The following is a 16,141-nucleotide window of genomic DNA, read 5'->3' as shown; positions in this document are numbered from 1 at the left end:
GAAGCCAGGAGCCAGGTGCTTCCTCCCAGTCTCCCATGCGGGTGCAGGGCCCAAGCACCTGGGCCATCCTCCACTGCCCTCCTGGGCCATAGCAGAGAGCTGGATTGGAAGAGGGGCAACCGGGACAGAATCTGGCACCCCAACTGGGACTAGAACCCAGGGTGCCAGCACCACAGGCGGAGGATTAGCCTAGTGAGCCGCGGCGCCAACCTGTCTATTCACATTTAAGAGTAAGACACTAAAAAGCTGATTGGAAGCTATGTACAAGGTTTATTAATAGGCTTTGCCATAGGGTAGTAAGTGGAAGAAAATTTTGTCAAGAAAACCAAACTGTCGTCATTCATAGGCCTTTTTTTTTCCTGCAGAGGTTCAGCTTGTTTTTTGCCTGAAAGGTGTAAGTTAGCGTGTGCTGAGGTTCAGCGTCCCACCACTCACGTGCTTTCACTTAATTCCTTACTTTTTATGTAATCCCTCATCCCCAATCCCACCACGGCAGCTGCTGAGGCCAGAAGCTCTGGTATTTAAATTCTCCCCGACATTCTGAAATTTCATGGGCTTTTCCATTCAGTATGCCAGCGACTGGGGAGGGGGGTTGTCAGTGTGGAAACTTGTGACATTTGGGTTTAGAAAACCCTAAGTATTTCCTAAGAGCCTGAAGCTCCCGTCTCTTGCAGGGGAGGAACAGCAGTATCACTTAGCTGGGTCAGATCTGGAGGGGATCTTAGAGGCCAATTTCTTCTACAAACCTTTGAAACCCCCTCCATCCCCTCCCTCTCCTTACCCTCCTGTGAGCTTCAGAGCCTTTTCTGGGTTGCAACTTCTGTTAATAACCACCCTGGCAGACAGAGCCCACCTTACTCTAAGTCAGTTTTTTTTTGTTTTGTTTTGTTTTGTTTTTTAGTTTAAATATTTATTTATTTGAAAGGCAGACTTATAAAAAGAGAGGAGGCCAGCGCCGGCACCCCGAGTTCTAGTCCCGGTTGCTCCTCTTCCAGTCCAGCTCTCTGCTGTGGCCCAGGAAGGCAGTGGAGGATGGCCCAGGTGCTTGGGCCCTGCACCCGCATGGGAGACCAGGAGGAAGCACCTGGCTCCTGGCTTCGGATCGGCACAGTGTGCCAGCCACAACACGCCGGCCATAGCAGCCACTTGGGGGGTGAACCAACGGAAAAAGGAAGAGCTTTCTGTCTCTCTCACTGTCTATAACTCTGTCTCTCTCTCACTGTCTAACTCTGCCTAGTTAAAAAAAGAGAGAGAGAATGAAAGACAGGGGAGAGAGAGAGAGAGAGAGAGAGAGAATCTTCCACTTCTTGGTTCACTCCCCAAATGCCCACAATAGCTGGGATTAGGCTAGGCCAAAGCCAGGAGCCAGGAGCTTTTTCTGGGTCTCCCACATGGGTGCAGGGGCCCAAGCACTTGGGCCATCCTCCGCTACTTTCCCAGGCACATCAGCAGGGAGCTGGATTGAAAGTGGAGCAGCTAGGACTTGAACCAGCACCCACATGGGATGTTGGCATTGCAGGCTGTGGCTTAACCTGCTACTCCACAGCTTTAGTGCCTTGGTCACTATTTTTCACTTTCCAAAATGATGTCTCTCATCCATTGTCACTTCTCTTTCCTTATCCAGTCAAGTGCTTTTTTAGGAAAGTAGGTTCCTTGGGGCCAATGCTGTGGCACAGTTAGTTAAGCTGCTGCCTATAGTGCTGACTCCCATATGGGCATTGATTCAAGTCCTAGCTGCTTCACTTCAATTCAGCTCCTAGTGATGCACCTGGGAAAGCAGTGGATGATGGCCCAAATCCTTGGGCCCCTACCACCCACATGGGAGACCCGGAAGAAGCTCCTGGCTCCTGGCTTCAGCCTGGCCAGCCTTGGCTATCGTGGCTATTTGGGGAGTGAACCAATAGATGGAAGACCTCTCTCTGTCTCTCCTCTAATTCTGCCTTTCAAATAAATAAATAAATCTTTAAAAAAAAATTTCCTTTTCTAGTATTGTAATGGGATTTTTAGAGCAAGCAAAGAAAGCTGATGTACTTAACTGGAAACCCTTTGCTTTGCTGTGGATATGCCCTTGTAACCTTTCCTCTCTCAGGACACTCCAGCATCACCACGTGGCAGTCTTCCCTAATCACCCCACCGGAAGCAATCTCTTTCCTGAAAAGCTGCAGAGGCCACTGTGACCCCTGCCACCCATCTGGTACAGGCCAGAGATGTTTACAGTTACTTGGATTTAACTGCCCCATTAGGTCCAGGCCATAACCTTCATGTCTTCTCCAGGCACTTGACTCAGATCAAAACAGATTTACTGAACAAGGAAACTAAATGATGCCAAACCCTGGCCAGCATGTTCTCCCTTCTTTAGCAATAAATACTCAGTCATGCTTCACATGCCCACGTGGAGTTCAGTGTGCTCAGCTCAACGCTTCAGCTCACTCCTTCCCACACAACTGAAATGAAGGCAACCGCTTTATCTATGATGTTCCTCTGTGTCAGCCACCTGTTACACAGAGACAACTGGCAGTTTAAGTGTCAACATGAAGGCAACAGAGAGTTCAAAAGATAAGAGGGAAGGGCTTGTTTCGTGGTTGAGGTAAAAGGAGGTGATAGAGCAAGTGACAGACGGCAGAGCTTGACTTTAGCATCAGCTCCCGCTTCTGTCCATTACCAGTCTTGAGACTTCTCTGAGCTGCAGGCACTTCATCTAGAAATGAAACTTATCACTTAATTTCATAGGGCTGATATGAGGGTTAAATGGAATAACACATGACAAGTATTTAGCAAATAACAAAATGCCCATCAAACAGTAACCACTCTCTCCATATTTAAAACATTTCACAGGATCTCCTGTGTTCTCAGGGTTCCATTACTGACTTGGGGTTGTATTTGCCTCTGTGAGAAAGTTCTGGATTCTGAGGGTCAAGTCCCTAGCTTTCCTCTTTAAGAGTTATGCAAGGGGCCAGCGCTGTGGCATAGAAGGCTAAGCCATCCCATATGGGTGCTGGCTTGAGCCCTGGCTGCTCCACTTCTGATCCAGCTCCCTGCTAATGTGCCTGGGAAAGCAGTAGAGGATGGCCCAAGGGCTTGGGTCCGTGCACCCACATGGGAGACCTGGGAGAAGATCCTAGCTCCTGGCTTCAGCCTGACCCAGCCCTGGCCGTTGTGGCCATTGGGGAGTGAACCAGTAGATGGAAGATCTCTCCTTCTCTCTGGATCTCTGCCTTTCAATATATATATATATATATATATATATATATATATATATGTATTTTGAGTATGGGACCTTGAGCAGATTTCGTATCTTTAAGATGAAGAGCCACCTGGCCTCCTTGACAGGACTAGTACTGGGATCAACTGGGAAAAGTGTGAGAAGGACTAGCACGTGGTAATGGCCTTTCCATCTGCTGGGCATTGTCACCCTCTGGCAGAAGAGTTTAAACCAGGGCCCCCTGTGGAAATAGGCTCAGGACCACAAATGGACCCACAAATGCTGGGAAAGAATCGAGGTTCTACACCATCTGTGAGTCATGGCGACAGGTGGTTAAGTGGCAAGGCACTACAGTACCCCCTAGTGGCAAAAACACCTCCTGGTCCCTCTCCTTCAGGTGTTAGGGAGTCCCAGGGTGCGAACGCCAATGGCTGGTAAGTCAGAGCTGCAGAGAAATCATACACTTCTCTCTTTTTTAATATTAACAAATACAAGCAGCAGAGAGGCCAGCTGCTCTCTGCTGTTCCCTGAGGGAGAGCCCGAGCACACAGGTTCCTCTGGCCTTCCTCCAACCGCAGGCCTGCCCAGCTCCTCCCTAGGCAGATGCTTTGTTCCAGTCTGACTTCCCTCATCCCAGTGCCCCAGTTGGGACGGGAGGCACATGGTTGCTGGCAGTGTGAATACTGTAGTTCCAGCCTCTGCTCCTTGGGTCACGGGACGGTGGTCACTCATCCTTCCACAACCAGCTCCGCACTTGTCCTGGCCCAGGAACCAGGAGGACAATGACTCAGAGCCCCAGGAGCGGGCAGCATGTGACTTCAGTCATCTTCAGATGACTCCTCTTCTGCCTCTTTTAGCCACTGGATGAACCTCTGTAGCTGTAAGGAGATGCAGGGCTCAGCTACTGGGGAGGGGCACGTTACCCTCCTATTCCCCATGGCACGTAAACGGCTCTGACTAGACTCCAGCCACCCTGGAAACTAGGGTCAAAGACTAGGGAACGGGATGGCCTTCCTCACCTGCTGGTTCTTGCGCAGCTGCCGGCCCTTGTCCGTTACATCCCTTTGGCCGAACCAGCTCAGGATCGTCTCCTCAGCCAGGATCTCTAGCTGGTAGAAACCCATCAGTACCTGCAGAAGGCCAGTGAAGGGGATCTCAGGGGCCTTGCAGAGTCAAGCAACATATAATGGATAACAGAGGAAGAGGAGGCCGGACCTTAGCACCTGACCACCAGGCCCTCAGCTTCCTTCTCCATACCAAGCAGCCTTCTCCAAAACAGACAACAGTGAGCTATTTACTCTGGTAGTAGAGCAGGCATAACTTCTGAATGCGGAGGAGCATTTTGCACATTCCCAGGCCAATCCCCAATGCCTGCCCTCCTAAGCCTTACAGCTCTAAGCTGTACTCTTCCAGTAATAAGCATGACACTAGGGGTGGATGGTGCTATCCACCAAACTCCTGACTGGGTTCATGTGAGTCTCTGTTTTGTGTGTCCATGGGGGTCTCCAAGGCCTGTTTCAAAGTCAGTGTAGGAGCATGGGGCTCGAGGTGGTATTCACCTTGGCTATGCAAGTACCAAGAGCTTCATGCTCCAGGAAGAACTCCTCAATGGCTGCCAATGCTTCCAAATGGTCGGCTGCACGCTTTATGTAGTTCCTAAAAACAGGGCTCCAGGCCTTGAGCAACTATGGAAGAAAGGAGAATGAAGCTGGAATACATTCCTGGGCATGTACCTGTATACCTGTATACCTGTATCGGGACATCAAGGAAAATCAACACTGATAACATGAGCCTTTCATGTTATGGGAGGACAAGAGTGAAATGATACAGGTCTGAGGAATCATGGCGGAAGGACTTAGAAGTTACTGGCAGTCAGGGGTGGGGAAAAAATGGTTCCCCAGGAAAGGTAAAAGGGGGTCAGACACTGAAGGCTTCCTCAAAATACCTAGTCCCCACCTCGAGGCTGATCTCATTCAGGGTCAAATCATTTTCATAGTGTCTGAAAGTCCAGGTCTTTCCTGAGTATATCCTTGAGAGCCTAGCATGGACTGAATCCTGTAGTCTCAAAGGCTACTCAGTATTGAACCCAATCAGATTCCAGAGGCAAAGGGAAAGGAGGTAAAGGCAGCAAATAACCTGATTTCCTGTGAAGTCAAGCATGGCAAATACATGTGTCCATCACCACCCAATCCCGGTCCCCAGCCCCAGTCTTTGCTCACAGGAAGCAGCAGGGCACAGTAGCGGTTTGCCTCCAGCGGGGAATCCATTTGTTGCAGTGGGAACTCCAGGACCACATGGCTCAGTACCTGCATCACCTCCTTTAGGCTTATGTTGTAGGCATACCTGTGGGGAGACTGGGGTGACACCAGGGCCTTCACTGGCCCTGTCAGCATGCTGTAGGACTAGGACTTTGACAGAATACCAAGGAGAGGAAGTCAGAGGGAACAGCATGGAGGGAGAAAGTCTGCGGAGGCTGGAACCTAAAGCTCTTCCTGCTCTATTGGGTTCTTGAAGAAAAAGGTTCCTATCTGGGCAAGAGAACACTTAGGAAAGAACCTCTACCTGCCTGAGTTACCCCAGGGAGGAGAGAACACGGAGGCACTCCTCTTACTTGAGAGAGTTGATCTCCAGGATGAGATTGTCACAAGAAATGCTCTCTTCTTTGCCCCGCTGCAGTGTTCCCAGGACTTCATTCTGGAACACTGAAAATGAAAGCAAGAGTAAGTTCACGAGCCAATATCACTTCAGAAACGCTCTAAGTTATCTGGCCCTGATTCCACACGAAACCTTTTCAGGGAGGAACACATGCGTTTGGCTAGTGGATCCAGGCAAACAATAACCTGGAGGCTTTCTTCCTTTGTCCGGGACACGACTGCCTTGGCCACTTACTTTTTTTTTTTTTTTTTTGGACAGGCAGAGTGGACAGTGAGAGAGAGAGAGACAGAGAGAAAGGATTTCCTTTTCCCTTGGTTCACCCCCCAATGGCCGCTGCGGCCTGGCTGATCTGAAGCCAGGAGCCAGGTGCTTCTCCTGGTCTCCCATGTGGGGAGGACCCAAGCACTTGGGCCATCCTCCACTGCACTCCCGGTCCACAGCAGAGAGCTGGACAGGAAGAGGAGCGACCGGGACAGAATCCGGTGCCCTGACCGGGACTAGAACCCGGTGTGCCGGCGCCACAGGCGGAGGATTAGCCTAGTGAGCTGTGGTGCCAGCCATGGCCATTTACCTTTGATGTCATCCAACTGGGGGGAGCCTGCTCGGCTGTCCAGCTCCTCAGAATCCATGCTTCGCTCACTTTCAGTCTCACTCTCCTCTTCCTCATTGATTGTGAGTCCTGAAAATGCAGAAAGGATGAGAAATCAGAAAAATAAGGAAAGAGACCTTCACAGGGGCGACTTATCTGCTGTGCGGGAGGAAAGCAGTCAACAAGTAATCCGAATCCGAGGTATTCATTAACCTTTCAAGTATTCCGACTGAGCAGAGGAGGACAGGCACAAGGCCGAGCTCACCCCACAGACTCTGCCGCAGTTCTTCCTCTTTCTCCGTGTTCATGTCAGCAGCTTTCCAGAGGTAGCCTTTGCCTGCAACTCCTACTTCCGCTGGATTGTAACCTGGAAGCATGCTGCCCTTTAGAGAAGGGCCATGAAGCAGCAACACCCCCAAGGCGGGATCACTGGTTTTCCTATGGGGCAGAGAGACACACAGACGCCCCACACCTGTTGAGCCTCACACCTTTCAGCTTCGCTTTCTCCTTTGCTTGGTTGACCCCAGAATCATCACTGAACTGGCCATCATCCTCATCTTCTTCTGCATCTGGAGGGTGCAAAGAGATGACCGAGCCCTCAGGCAGCGTGATGTTGGGGCCCACTACCACCTGGGGGAGAAAAAAGTAGTAGGTGGCACCGACCCCACAGTGCATGGAGGAAAGATACATCCTGACAATGAAAGCAACTTTTCTTTATTAAGCCAATGAAACCACTGGATTTGGACTCTGAGTTCTGGCTGGACTGTGGGTGGAAATAAGACCCCTTCTGGGTCAATGTGACTACCCATCAATTCAGGGCCTACAAGAAGCAGGGGACAAATCTCACCTGGGAAGTAAGGACACAGTGTGGCTTCAGTGTCACTTGTTCCTTGACCTCAGCATGGTCACAGAGCAGAGACTGATGGATCTGCGCCCCAGAAGCCACTTGAACACCTTTCCACAGGTAGGCCCGGTCCAGCACCACGTTATCACCTGGCTCAGGATGGGAAGGACTTCTGGTCACTCAGGATCCCAAAACCAGACCAAAGCCCTTCGGGGAAGACAGGGCTGCCTGATCCCAGCAAACCCCCTCTAGCTCCAATACCCCCCTCTCTCCACCTTGTTCACCAAAAAAAAAAAAATACCCCCTTGCCCTCCAGGCCTAGGCCTGAGAGTAGAACACTGCTCAGATGGTCCATCCTCCCCACAGTGGACAACAACTACAGACAATAAAGAGACCTAAGAACTGAGAACCTGTAAGGTTTCTGGAAACTTTCTCAATTCAAGAACCTTATTACAGGGGCCAGCGCTGTGGCATAGCAGGCAAAGCCACCACCTGCAGTGCTGGCATCCCAATGGGCGCCGGTTAGAGTCCTGGCTGCTCCACTTCCAATCCAGCTCTGTGCTATGGTCTGGGAAAGCAGTGGAGGATGGCCCAAGTCCTTGGGCCCCTGCACCCACATGGGAGACGCGGAAGAAGCTTCTGGCTCCTGATCGGCACAGCTTTAGCTGTTGCAGCCAATTGGAGAGTGAACCAGTGGATGGAACGCCTCTCTCTCTCTCTCTCTGCCTCTCCTCTGTGTGTAACTCTTTCAAATAAATAAATAAATCTTTAAAAAAAAACCTTATTACAATAATATCCATGTCTGAAAAAATCAGGTCAAATTATCTGGCCTCTTCTTGTATATTTTAGAATTTTAATCTTATTGTTGATCGTTTAAAGGGGCAGTACCATTAGGAGCACATTCCCACAACCAAAGTGAGTTGCCAAGAGGCTAACCAGTCAGATATGGAAGAATAAAGAACACTGGACCCAGATTCAAGTCCCAGCACTGATTCTCATTACCTATGACCAGCAAGATAACCTCCTTGAGCCTGTTTGTAAATGAGAGATAAATAATAACTACCTTGCAAGGTTTTTGTAAGGATTAAACAAAATAACGTATATGAAAGCCCTTTGTAAACTGTAATGCAGTTAGACAGATGTTATTACTGCATGCTAATTATCTACCTGGTCCTAAATCTGAATATAGGGTACCCTGGAATGTGAAGAGTCACCCAGTACACAGGCCACAAATTAGGTTATTACTACTTTCAAGCCCCTATTCCCTCGTTTCTGAGGGTAGCCACTCTGGTTCCTTATTCCCAGGGACTAGCCCTCACACCTCCATCTTTGTATCCAGAGACACAGGGTCCCCGGTTCCTGCTCCTAGGATGGCGGGCTTGCCTCCCCACCTGTGCTCACCAATGCAGCAGCCAGGACCAATGACACTGTTGGTGATAGAGCAGTTGCTGCCAATGACAGTGCCAGAGCCCAGGAGTACATTCTCCTCCAGGATGCTGCCATGGCCCAAGCTGACCTCGGGCCCTCGGTAGATGTTGTGCCGGGAATGAGTGCAGCTCTGAGCGGTGCTGTCAGTGAAGTTTGCCTCTGGGGTGAGAGGGTAGACCCATCGGCGGATGACATCGGCACAGACAGCAGAGTACATGTGCAGGTTGGAGACCCGGGCACCGTATTCCCTAGTTGTTACATGCATGTGGATCTGGTTCCCTAGGATCTGATGAGGAAAGGAGAAGGTGGTTAGCCAAGCCAGCAAGACAGGAAGAATGCCTCCAAGTACAACACCTTTCTACCCTCTAAGTTCCCTTCTGCCAGCTCTCACTGTCACAGCCAAACAGCCAGAGTTCCCCTCTCCCTTAGCTCTTTCTCCCACTCCCGAGTCTCAGTAAAACAGACTGGGACTACAAGTAACAGCACAAGATAAAATTAGATACATCTTCTACTTTCCTAAGAAGCCTTGGAAGCCTTTTCTCACCTCCTCGTTCACTAACAGGCCTCGCACAAAGTCATCTCGAGTCTGGTAGTCAAAGTTGTCTGTGAAGAGCTGAGCCACCTGGAGAGGGTGGGGTGGGGAGAGGAGATGTAGGGGTGGACTATTGTGCAATGATTCCCTGGAAGCAAAGATAAGCAGCCAGAGACTTAACACACCAAAGAGAGCTGGACTAAGATCAGCATCCCATAGAAGGTCCCAATAGGTTAACAGGGAGAAGATGACAACACATCTTTGCTTTAGAACAGAGAGGGAAGAAATATTAAGAAAAGAGAGGGAAGAAATATTCCTTGGCCTTTTAGAAATTCATTTATCTGAGAGACATACAGAGCATGTACACAGGCACACACGCCCATCCAGTGATTCAGTCTCCCAGTGCTTCCAACATCAGGGGCTGGGCCAGGTCAAAGCTGGGAGCTGGGACCTCAATCCAGGTCTCCCATACTGGTGACAGGGATCCAACTACCGGAACCATCACTGCTGCCTCCCAGGGTACATATTAGCAGGTAGCTGGAACTGGGACTGGAGCTGGGACTAGGAACTCCAAAATGGGACAGAGATGTTCCTGCCAGGGTCTTAACCATTAACTCAATATCTGCTCCCCTTGGTCTTCTAAGCAGGCGACAGTAGACCCTCAGGGTCCCGCTGTGAATATGTGGTGCTGAGGCGCTCACCTGAGGGGAGCAGATGCTGATATGACAATCCAATAAGTCATACCGAATCTCCACGCCAGCGCCACTGCCTTGGAACAGGCTCTGTGGGGAGAAATTCCAAGCACTTTAACTGGGTTCTTTACTGAGGCCCATCCCTTCCCTACCTCAAAGACCCTAGGCTGCTACACACCAGAGGAAAAGAGAAACGTCGGAGGCCCTGGGTCTTCTGGAAGTGGAGAATCCGGTTTGTGGCACTATCCACAGCCACTACCACATTGTCCTCATGGCAACGAGTCGGGTGGCTGGGGGATGATTCTTTGAAGATCATTGTCATCACAGACACATTTTTTTCTAGCTTCCGCCTTAACCTATAAAGGACAGGAGAGAGAGAGCCGCAATACAGCAGTCCTCAGGCTCTGGGCTCCCCAACCCTGTCCCCGCCACACTCCCACCCTGACCTATGTTCCTCGAGGGCCCTGGTGACATTGATGTTGGAGACGACATCTCCGTACACCAGGAGGAAGTCAGAGCGCACCAGGGCTTTGGCGTCAACATCACGGAGGACATCTCCCAGCGATCGGTAGAGCTCTGATGTAATTATCCGAACCACGTTGAGGGATGTTGGGCGGCACCACTTGGATTTTCTATGGCAAGAGGGTGGTAAGGGCAATGAGTCAATCAGACATAAAGATTATGTGCACCACCCCCTATTTTTCAACCTTATGTGGCATCCACACTCCTTCTATATGGCTTTTCTGGGTTCCTGCCAGCGTCCTCAACTTCAAAAGGACTTATGAACTATAATTAACACTTTTAGCATCCTGTGTCACCAGTCTTGTTTTATGGGTTAGAGGAATATCATTATTTCCTCTCTATATCCTGAATCCTGTCCCCAGACATGCACTTAAAACTTGAAATCCTGCTGAAACCTACTGTATACAAAGTAGCCCATAAATATACTTTTCATGTCACCTTTCCTTTCTAAAGTCCACACCAAATTTAGAAAGTGTCTGAAGACTGTGCTAATATCCTTTTTATAAAAATTAATTAATTTATTTGAAAGGCGGAGTTACAGAGAAGGGGAAGAAAGAGAGAGAGAGAGCTCTTCCATCCACTAGTTCGCTCCCCAGATGCCCATAATAGCTAGGGCTGGGCCAGGCCAAAGCCAGGAGCCAGGAGCTTCATTCAGTTTCCCATGCAGGTGCAGGGGCCCAAGACCTTGGGCCATCTTCTCTTGCTTTCACAGGTGCGTTAGCAGGGAGTGGATTGGAAGTGAAGCAGCCTGGTCTTGAACCGGTACCCATACGGGATGCTGGTGCTGCAGATGCAGCTTAACTTGCTCTGTCACAGCACAGCACCAGCCTCTCTAATGTCCTATCTTTATTTCCTAAAGTTCCATAAGCCCTGAGACTCACTCTTTTCATTAAGATCTTAACAAATATTTATTAAATGCTCACTTTGTGCTTGGCACTAAGCTAGGTAGAGGGAATAAAAAGATGAAACAGAGTCCATTCTTGCCCTTGAGGGTCAGAACACAGAATATTCAGAAATGCAGTGGAAAAACAAAGACGCTATTCTTGTAACTTCCACATTGGAATCATTAAATAAAAAATAAAATCCACCGGGACCACACTATGTAAAAAGGATTTAAGGAAAAAAATACTTTGTTTGAAAGGCAGAGGGACACAGAGAGAGAGAAAAAGAGAGATCGACTGATCTTCCATCTGCTGGTTCATTTCCCAACTGTCTGCAACAGCACAGCTGGGCCAGGACAAAGCCAGGAGCCAGAACTTCAACCTGGTCTCCTACTTGGGTGGCAGAGACACAAGTACTTTTGAGCCATCATCTACTGCCTCCAAGGTGCATTAGCAAGAGGTAGCACTGGAAGTCAAGTAACTGGGACTTGGGATCCCAATATAGGATGCCGGTCTCCCAAGTAGCAGCTTAACACACTGTGCCACAACATAAATCTTTGTTGTAGGAGCCTTAAGAGAGATACAAGGCTTCAGCTGTTCACCTGATAAGTGAGGAAAACACCCCAAGACCTTACAATAGGCTCTAACTAGACACATTCCCCCTTCCCCCGACATTTCCCTTTTCCATTCTGAAAATGCTGGAAAAAAAAAACAGTGAAAACAGAAAGGGGTGTTGAAGGGTCTTACTGCAAATGTTCTTTGATCTGAGCAGCCTTCCAGCAACAAAACACAAAGGTCTCCTGTACACCTGTGGCAGTCAGGAATTCCAGAGTGTAGTCAATTAGCGCCACATTGGCCAGAGGCAGGAGGACCTAGGGGGTGGGATATGATGAAAGATGGAGGTCTTGAATCCAGGACAGCCTCTGGGTTCCCCACTGCAACAATTTTCATGCCTCTACCAGTGTTTCCGGGCACTACGGTTTGCTTTATCTTTCCAATTCAAAGATAAAACAAGGTTCTGTCTGTGAGAATCATGGCTTGCAAGGAATCTAGCTGCCTAGCGTGAGACCCAGTAGACCACTGCTAGCAACGCATAGTAATGGAAATCGGTCACATCTCTCAAAACATTTCCTTCCTTGATATCTTTGTAGGAATCAGGGACTAGTGTTCAAAATGAACAGCCAGCAGGCCTTTGGGGTATCGGGGGAGCTAGGGAGAATTTCCCCTAAACTCAATGGAGTTCTCTCTCTGAACTGGGCTAGCAACACCCAGGACTAGCTCAGCCCAATTCCCCACTGTCTAGACAATTAAGGGGATGATGGCAACCGGCCACTAAAGCTGGTCTATACGCCTCTGACAGATGGCACTGGCTGTCATTAGCACCTGGAGGGAAAAAAAACAGCACACGGTCCAAGACCTAGGCCGATTTTTGTAGGCAGATTGCTGCCCTTTCAGAGGCAGACGGGTCCCTTCCACTTAAGCATCCCTCCTCTGCAAGGTTAAAGGGCAGTGCGGTCTCCGCCTTGTCGGGGCAAGGTCTCCTCACGCGTCCTCCGCCTCGGTGGACAGCACTCTGAGCGCCCAAGTCTGCCAGCCGCTCGCTGACTCAGGCAGTCATCAGGGCTGTAGGCAACGCCTCCGTCTTTCTCCGAGGCAGGTAACCCCCGATTTTAGGAAAACAGAGGGGGACACAAGTCCTTCCAGGGCATGCTTCACCAGGCAGCCCAAAGGAGCTGGCATTCCACCTGCTCCAGCCCCGCCACCCTCCCCGTTGCTCGCGTGCGCGACGCTCACCCGAGGCTGGTCCTTGGAGATGGGGAAGAAACGGCGGTTGAAGCTATCGGCCACCAGGACCGCCTGGAGGGGCGGCGGAGGCTCCTCCTCCGCACCTCGGGCTCCCCCGCCGCCGCCACCGCCTCCTGGCCCCCCGCCGCGCTTGTTGGCCCGATCAGACACTGCACCAGGCGGCGCCACCACAGTCGTCGCCATCTTTGTGTCTCGCCGTCACCACTTCCGCGAGGAAACAGACACCGCAAGCAGTAGGGGACAAAAAGGACCTCACACTTGAAACGCGCAGGAATGACGGGAGGGAGGCGGCGAGGGAGGAGGAGTGCGCATGCGTCCTGCCCGAGCGCTTACCCGTCCCGCTGCTGGTCCCAGGCGGGAGGGCGCGAGGCGTGGCGCAGCCAGCGGAGGCGCAGGTGGGGTTGCAGCTGGCTCAGGCCCCGGTTTGGCCGTGGAGAAGCCGAGATGCTTGCGGCATGATGGGACTTGTGGGTGCCACGAAGGGGCTGGGGCTGTTCGGGATCCGTAGTCGCCCACTGGTTTCTCCGCCCATGTTAACAATTGTAGGCTTCCCTAGTCAGTCTGGTCACCTAATGGAACCCGGCGCCTTGGGACGCCGGGACCGAGTCAGACAGACAGCGCCTCCCTACGGGGGCTCACAGTTGGGAGAGTGGGAATCCTGAGCGCTGTTTGTGGGTCAGGCACGGAGCAAGCCTGAACTCGGTTGACCGTCACCTATCTGCAAGACTTCTCACTCATTCGTTCCACAAACACCTCGAAGGAAGTCCACCCAGCTAGCAAGTGCAACCCGCTCTGTCTTCACGGCTCCGTACGCCTGCTGCAGGCTCATGTGGGGACAACAATGACTAGGATGTATTCGTGGATTCATTCTCAACCTATCAGCCTATGCAGCATCTTAGGCGGAGAGGAGATGGTGGGAGGATCCCAGAGCAGCGGGAAATTGAGCAGGGCTGTCTTGGAAAAGGCCCGAGGCTGAAGGGGCGCAGCACGTTTCGGGGCAAGGCGCCACGGCTGAGAGGCGGACCGAGCCCGCGAAGGGCGGCACCCGTGGGGGCGAGGCCAGGCGCCGCCCGCGTTGCACGTCGGGAGTTGGAGTTTGCGGGGCCGGGTTTCCACGTGGCGGGTCCCATGCTCCCGGCTGGGCTCCCGCGGCTCTCTCTGTCATTCCTTCCTTCTCCCAGGCAAAGCAGGTGCTCGGCGGATACCCTTTGCTTTAGGAAAGCTTAAGCTGGAGAAGCGAAAGGCAGCTCAGTGAGCGTTTTATTAATGGGTGGACGCGGTAAAGGAAGATATTTAACTGCCCTGTGAATGAATAGACCGAAAAAGGGGAAAAAAAGCTGTGGGGGCTTAGCCAGAACTACTGAGTTGTGCAGACACACAGAAGGGGGGAATTTGAGGGAAGGGAAAGTAAACCCGATTGTAGGAAACATTTAATGTTGGTTTATTTTCATTTGCTTGAATCGCAGAGTGACAGAGACAGAGTGAGAGAGAGATTCAATCCGCTGGTTCACTCCCCCAAATGCCAGCAACAGCTAGGGCTGGGCCAGGCTGAAGCCAGGAGCCAGGAGCTTCATCCAGGTCTCCCATGTGAGTGCAGGGGCCCAAGGACTTGAGCCATCACCTGCTACCTCCAGGATGTGCATCAGCAGGAAGCTGGGTATGAAGTGCTGGGACTTGAACCATGCACTCCCATATGGGCAGCAGGAGTCCCAAGCAGAGGCTTAACCTGAGTTCCACAACACTTCTCCTGTTTTAGAGGATTCTGGGAACCTCGGAGAACAGTGAATTCCCAGCAGAAGGCATTTGTAGGAGTAGTAGACTCAGGCCTTAAAATTCTGTAGACGGGGCCAACTCCGTGGCACAGTGATTGAAGTGGATTAAGTGGCCTGCAGTGCTGGCATCCTGTATAGGCATGGTGTCTGAGTCCCAGCTGCTCCACTTCCATTTCAGCTCCCTGCTAATGTGCCTGGAAAAGCAATGGAGGAAGGACCAAGTCCTTGGGCTCCTTGCACACACCTGGGAGACCTGGAGGAAGCTCCTGGCTCCTGGCTTCGGATTGACTACAGCCATCTGGGGAATGAGCCAGCAGATGGAAGATCTCTCTCTCTCTCTTTCCATAACTCTGTCTTTCGAATAAATAAAGTAAATTAAAAAAAATTTGTGTAGGCAGGGGGCAGCCTTGTGGCACAGGGAGTTAAGCCATTTCTGGGTCCTGGTTGGAGTCCCTGCTGTTCTGCTTCCTGGAAAACAGCAGAAGGTAGCCCAAGCACTTGAGCCCCTGCCACCCATGTGGGAGACCCAGATGGAGTTCCTGGCTTCAGCCTGGCCCAGCACCCCTACTATTGTAGTCATCTGGGGAGTGAACCAGCAGATGGAAGACTCCCTTGCTGTCACTCTGCCTTTCAAATAAAGGAATACATACATACGTAATTTTTTAAAAAAAATCATAGACAAAGTGTATCATCACAATAACAGCTAACAATACCAACATTGACCATGTGGGTTAAATGGTGTTCCAACCAAGGGCTTTTTCATATACTACTCATTTAATTATTACAACTTTTTGGGGTAATGCTATTATTATCCCAATTCAAAGATGAAGTCCAGGCAGAGAGGTTGAGTAACCTGCCAGCTGGAAAATGACTTGGAGCCGGAATGGGAGCTAAGAGGAGGCTGGCTTTGGAATACCACCGTGTAATCATACCATGTCTACATACACAACTCCATGTTTGTGTGTGAATATGCTTATGTGTGTGTTTCAGTGTGTGTGTGTGTGTATGTGTCTAGATCCGGCTACATAAACTGAGGAGAAAAATGAGAACAATGTCAGCCAAATGATTAGTAATGGTCATAACCCCAGGAGATGGGGTAAGGTGAGAGAAATAGGGGGAGGGTTTTTTAAAAAATATTTATTTATTATTTGAAAGTCAAAGTTACAGATAGAAAGAGAAAGATCTTCCATTCACTGGTTCCCTGATGACAAGGGTTAG

At 50.6% G+C, this 16,141-nt stretch overlaps 1 protein-coding gene across 2 annotated transcripts; it reads right to left on the bottom strand.

The window, feature by feature from the left end:
• Window positions 1-3,661: 3,661 nt before the first annotated feature.
• On the bottom strand, window positions 3,662-14,144 carry EIF2B5 (eukaryotic translation initiation factor 2B subunit epsilon). Of its 2 annotated transcripts, none has more exons than XR_016232053.1 (16): window positions 13,140-14,144; window positions 12,093-12,217; window positions 10,389-10,574; window positions 10,121-10,298; window positions 9,952-10,032; window positions 9,263-9,340; window positions 8,692-9,004; window positions 7,294-7,439; window positions 6,919-7,076; window positions 6,712-6,813; window positions 6,429-6,536; window positions 5,814-5,904; window positions 5,422-5,545; window positions 4,762-4,887; window positions 4,222-4,332; window positions 3,662-4,080 (listed from the first exon to the last, which is right to left on the bottom strand). XR_016232053.1 is itself a non-coding variant. In NM_001082674.1 (16 exon segments), coding segments are annotated over 16 exon segments (2,166 nt in total). In that variant the 5' UTR covers window positions 13,335-13,406; the 3' UTR covers window positions 3,669-4,020.
• Window positions 14,145-16,141: the final 1,997 nt, after the last annotated feature.

Source organism: Oryctolagus cuniculus, chromosome 4 (genome assembly GCF_051225735.1).
Source record: "Oryctolagus cuniculus isolate XC-2025 breed Fujian yellow rabbit chromosome 4, ASM5122573v1, whole genome shotgun sequence".
NCBI lineage: Eukaryota > Metazoa > Chordata > Mammalia > Lagomorpha > Leporidae > Oryctolagus > Oryctolagus cuniculus.
This window is presented reverse-complemented; position numbering and strand designations above follow the sequence as displayed.